We start from the raw sequence: 5,382 nt of genomic DNA on the forward strand, positions 1-5,382 counted from the left end.
CACCCTACCTCCCTGTCTGTCTGTTCCTCCTAATCCCTACAGCTCTGCTCCATCCTCAGCGGTACCATATCTTTCCGAGCCTCCTGGACTGGGTGCCCGGGCTGCACCAACACCTTTTCCAGAACTTCGGACGCATGAAGGACCTCATCGCCCGCAGTGTCTGTGACCACCAGGCCTCCCTCGACCCAAACTCTCCCCGGGACGTCATTGATTGCTCCTTACCAAGATGGCACAGGTAAGCCCTGCCTGGAAGTCTCATCTCTGGTCTGACCTGCTATTCTGCCTCAGACCAACAAGGATCCCGAGTTGAGCGCGTTTGGGTTTAATCTCCCCACATCCGGGAAGTGAAGCTGGAACACCTGGCTCTGCTGGGGCCACTCGGGGCCTCCGCCAATTAACAGCTCTTTAAGAAATCCTTAAGGATTTTTTATTGTGGGCCCCGCGGCTGAGATTCTCCCTACCCTGCCCTTCCGCGCTCCCCAGCTCCCCCAAGGAAACAAAATTAAAGAGAGGAGGGGCTGAAGTGGCACCCAGTAGCAGTTGTGCAGGTCTGTGGGGAACGGGTCGCACAGGATCCGAGCCCGCAGGATCCCCCCGCGGCCTTGTTCACATCCCCACCTCTTATCCCCCGCAGGAGAAGCAGGACCCGCTGAGCCACTTCCACATGGATACTCTGCTGATGACCACACACAATCTGCTCTTTGGAGGCTCCGAGACCGTGGGTACCACGCTGCGCCGCGCTTTCCTCGCGCTCATGAAGTATCCAAAAGTGCAAGATGCGAGCGCCGGGAGCCTGGTGGGGAGACCCGCCCACACGGCGCGGTAGAGCACACCCGCTCCTCCCTCCTCGAAGCCCCGCCCACAAACAATGAGCTCCAGCCCAGTGTGTCTGGAGTGAGAGCCTCCAGCTCGCGCCTGGGTCGCACAGCCAAACCCGCAAGCCCACCGGAGGCTGACCCCCACCCACGGGGTCCCCGCCATCCACACAGCCTGCCGGGTCTGCCGGGACGCAGACCCCGCCCTCATGATCTTGCTTTGCCGCCCACCTCTGACCCTGCCCACATAACTCGCGCAGCCCGCCCAGAGCCCGGCCCCAGAGCCTCAGACACCGGGCCTCCCCAGGAACCCATCTCCTCCCACACAGTCTGAACGGCCCGCACCGCAGAGTCTGCGACCCCGCCTCCCCAAACCCCACCTCTGGGTCTTTCGCGGAACCTTGGCCTCCAGGACGCTGTGCGGAGACTGACTGGGTCTTTGCCGCCTGCTTCACCCCCGATTTCTCAGCTCTCCCGCACACCCCACTCACTCCATCCATCCTCCTGCAGCCCTGGTCCTCGAAGTCCCGCCGGCAATCCCATCAGGGGCCTGGACCCTAAGCAGCCCCGAACCCCCTCCGCACAACCCCGCCCCTAGGAGCCCTGGCACGAACGAAACTTACGCCCTCACCTACATCTCTGAACTCAATGCCTCCCTCCGAAGCTCCGGCTAACCTTCACATGCATCCCTGCAGCGCGCCCCGCCCCCCGACTGGAAAGCGTTGACTGGACCCCTTCCACACGCAGTCACACACACCTCTTCTCAGCACAGTCAAGCCTGCTGATACCCTCAACAACGCTCCCCCCTCCACCTGCAGCCCGCGTACAGGAGGAGATCGACCGCGTGTTGGGACGCGTGTGGCTGCCTGCGCTGGAGGACCGAGCGGCCATGCCTTACACAGATGCGGTGATCCACGAGGTGCAGTGCTTCGCAGACGTCATCCCATGAGCTTCCCACACCGCGTCACTCGGGACACGACTTTTCAAGGCTTCCTGCTACCCAAGGTGCTCTGGACACCTGGCAAACGACACCTGAAACCTTAGGAAGAGGCATCCCAGGCTCTTGCAACAGGCATCTGCGGCTCTAGCAAGGAATATCCCAGGCCCTAGCAATCAGCACCCCGGACCTTAGCAACTGGCAACCCAAGCCCTAGCAACAGACATCTGAGGCCCTTAAATCCAGAAACTCAGCCGTATGCCACAGCATGGTGGACTAGACCACGTCCTGAACCCCAGACCTCTTCCCTATGAGAGGCTCCTTTCCTAAGACCCTCTCTGAAATCCCCAAGGTCTCAGACCTTATCCTGGGGAGCCCCTGTACCTAAATACTGTTCTCAGAGACCGCACTCCCGCCCCAGGAACGCCAAATCTGTTCCTACAAGGGGGGTATCCCGCATCCCTGCCTCAGACCCCAACAAAACCATTTCCAGCACCCATCACTGGGAACCCTAGACTCCCACACCCTAGACTTCCTGGACCCCTGTGGAGTCCTATGCTCCACCACCCCTTATCATGTCCCCAGGACTCCCAGCTCTGTACAGTGGAAATCCTAGTTTGGGAACCTCCCAGCCCTTCTAACACCACTGATTCTGCCTCTCCACCCACATGGGGCACGGATATCATCACCCTCCTTAATACAGTCCACTACGACCCCAGCCAATTTCTGACGCCCCGGGAATTCAACCCTGAGCATTTTCTGGTTGCCAATCAGTCCTTCAAGAAGAGCTCTGCCTTCATGCCTTTCTCAGCCGGTGAGAGTGGTCAGGGGCAAGATCCAGTCTTTCTGGACCCATATTCCACCTGCATTCCCCAGGCCTAGTTCCACTCCCCAAACCCTCTCACTTCTTCGTCCCATCCCATCCTCAGCTTTGGATATGCAAAGACATTTCCTTCTCCTTCCCAGCTCTGCTCCTATAGGCCGATAGCAACTGAAATCCCCACGGAGGGAGGCCGGGAGTCAGGATAATATTGTAATTTAACTTGGACCTGGTCACTGTCAGTCTCTCCACTGGGTGGTGCAGTTGAAGTGGTCCTGGTTTTTCTTGGCTTTGGTCTTTACCCGGCTGAAAAAAATCTTTCCTGTTTAACTCAGTGTTAGAAAAGGGGGTGGGGTGAATAATAATAGGTAACTTACCATACTGCCTACTGTGCACCAGGTGATACCTCTGAGAGTGGTGGCTAAGAGCTGGGCTTTGCTGCCAGACCCCAGCTTTGTCATCTTCTAGCTGTGTGGCCTTGGATATGTTCCTTCACCTCTCTGCGCCTCGGTTTTGTTTGTTTTTTAAATATTTACTTATTTATGTATTTATTTATATATTTGGCTGCACCAGGTCTTAGTTGCGGCATGCGGGATCTTTAGTTGCGGCATGCGAACTCTTAGCTGCGGCATGTGGGATCTAGTTCCCTGACCAGGGATCAAACCGGGGCCCCCTGCGTTGGGAGCGCGGAGTCTTAGCCACTGGACCACGAGGGACGTCCCTGTGCCCCAGTTTTTACATCTATAAAATGAAGATCATAAAAAGGTCCACCTCTTGGAGTTATTAAGAGGATTAAATTAATAGCAGTATAGTGCTTAGTGCATTATATATGTTCACAACAACAAAATGAGGCACTATTACCCTCCCCATTTCAGGTACCTACCCAGAAACTGTGGCTTGTCCAAGATCAGGAAACTAGTACTGTCAGAGTTGGGACTCGAACCCCAGCAATGTTGCACTTGCAGCAGGTCCACGATTTACTTAAACTGTCTTTTCCAGACTTTTAGATGGATGGGTCCGTGAGTACCCAGCCGTTATTCTCATGTTTTCCTTTGAAAGTTGAGGGCGCCCCTCACCCCATCTTGTCTCATTGCTCCTGCCCACCCTTTCTCCCTGTGGGAGGCCGGCTGTGCCTGGGCGAGTCGCTGCGGCGCGGGGAGCTCTTCCTCTTCCTCACCGCCATCCTGCAGCTTCTTGCTGGAGCCGCTGGGAGCGCCCGAGGACGTCGACCTGACCCCGCTCAGCTCCGGCCTCTGCAATTTGCCGCGGCCTTTCCAGCTGTGCCTGCGCTCGCGCTGACGCCGCATCCCTTCCAGGTTCGCCAGTGAGCGTTGAGGACCGCCCGTTCCCCTGCGCCCCATCCCTCTCGCTGTCACACTCGCTTCCCCTCACCTGCCGCATGCCCATCCCCCATCGCTCCTGTCTTTACCTTCTGAGCCCCCAGAGGCAGAGAAAGCCAAGGGGAAGGGGAAGTGCATGCCTTGTTTTATCCACAGAACTCGTTCTATTGCGCACACTTTGGGGGATTTTGTATCAATTTATAATAAATTAGAATAGATTCGAACCTGCCTTGGCTGAATTAAAGGGAGGAGGATAGTCCTCTAGGATGGGGAGAAGGAAGGTCGCTGCAGAGAGGGGAGACACCTGGCTGTGATGAGTTCAACCCTCACCCTTAGGGTGGTTAAAAACTGGGAGAAATTGTTTCCTGGAGACAGGCTGGAAGGTAAAGGCTGTGAGGGCTCGAATGAAGACAGAGGCAGAGAAGCCAAGGCCAAGAAAAAGACAGCAGCCTAGAGAGATATGGAAAAGGTCTGCAAGAGAGGCAGGGCACTGTACAAAGATGGAGATGCAAGCAGGGAGAAAGTGAGAGACCCGGAGAAATAAACAGACCCAGAGGCTGAGAAATCACAATTACTAACACTTACCTAGTGCTTCCTATTCACACACTGGTCCAAATGCCTGATTTAAATATCCCTATGAGACAAAGCAATTTTATTATACATTTTTACAGATGAGCAAACTGAGGTTGCTCAGAGAGGTGAAGTGACTTGCCCGATATTACACAGCCAGAAACGGGCAGAGCTGGGTTTGGAACGCAGATCATCTGGCTCCAACACTGCTTTTCAAAATCTTATGAGTCAGAGACACAGAGGAAAGCAGAGAGATATGGAGACGGAGACCTAGGGACGCAAAGAGAATAGAAGAGGGCTTCCCTGGTGGCGCAGTGGTTGAGAGTCCGCCTGCCGATGCAGGGGACACGGGTTCGTGCCCCGGTCCGGGAAGATCCCACATGCCGCGGAGCGGCTGGGCCTGTGAGCCATGGCTGCTGGGCCTGCGCGTCTGGAGCCTGTGCTCTGCAACGGGAGAGGCCACAACGGTGAGAGGCCCGTGTACCGAAAAAAAAAAAAGAGAGAGAGAATAGAAGACAGAGACAAAGAAAGAAACAAAAATGACCAGAGAAAGAGCGGAAGGGCAATGAATGGGGAAGTGAGGCACTGGAAGACCAAAACTCTCCCCCATTCCTCATCCCTCTCATTGGACTGTTTCTTTGTCTTGCATTTCCTCCCTCTGGGGTGGGGATAGCGGTCCCAGGCATGGGGCCTCGCAGCTTGGGACTGGACCTGACAAGCTGACATCTGCTGACAGTAGCTTTTCTCAAGGAGCAGGCATCTCAAGTTTCATTGAGCTGGAGTCAGATAGGAGGCTGGCCCCGCTAGCCATGCGCAGAGGTGACCTGGAAGGCCCTAGCCTGAGTGGAGTCTCCCCAAGGTCACCCAGAAGCTGGGACATGCTCTGCTGAGTATGGACCT

The 5,382-nt window shown here is 55.9% G+C and overlaps 1 protein-coding gene across 1 annotated transcript in view; it reads left to right on the forward strand.

The window, feature by feature from the left end:
- Positions 1 to 4,889, forward strand: part of LOC112415372 (cytochrome P450 2F5-like) — a 37,482-nt gene extending 32,593 nt beyond the window's left edge. Inside the window, 8 exon segments of the mRNA XM_024768299.1 lie at positions 60 to 213; positions 216 to 235; positions 635 to 782; positions 1,634 to 1,753; positions 1,756 to 1,818; positions 2,423 to 2,572; positions 3,695 to 3,761; positions 3,763 to 4,889. Of these exon segments, the coding sequence (XP_024624067.1) occupies positions 60 to 213; positions 216 to 235; positions 635 to 782; positions 1,634 to 1,753; positions 1,756 to 1,818; positions 2,423 to 2,572; positions 3,695 to 3,761; positions 3,763 to 3,871 (831 nt within the window). The 3' untranslated portion in view covers positions 3,872 to 4,889.
- Positions 4,890 to 5,382: the final 493 nt, after the last annotated feature.

The sequence above is a fragment of the Neophocaena asiaeorientalis genome, unplaced genomic scaffold (assembly GCF_003031525.2).
Source record: "Neophocaena asiaeorientalis asiaeorientalis breed wild unplaced genomic scaffold, Neophocaena_asiaeorientalis_V1.1 scaffold629, whole genome shotgun sequence".
Lineage (NCBI taxonomy): Eukaryota > Metazoa > Chordata > Mammalia > Artiodactyla > Phocoenidae > Neophocaena > Neophocaena asiaeorientalis.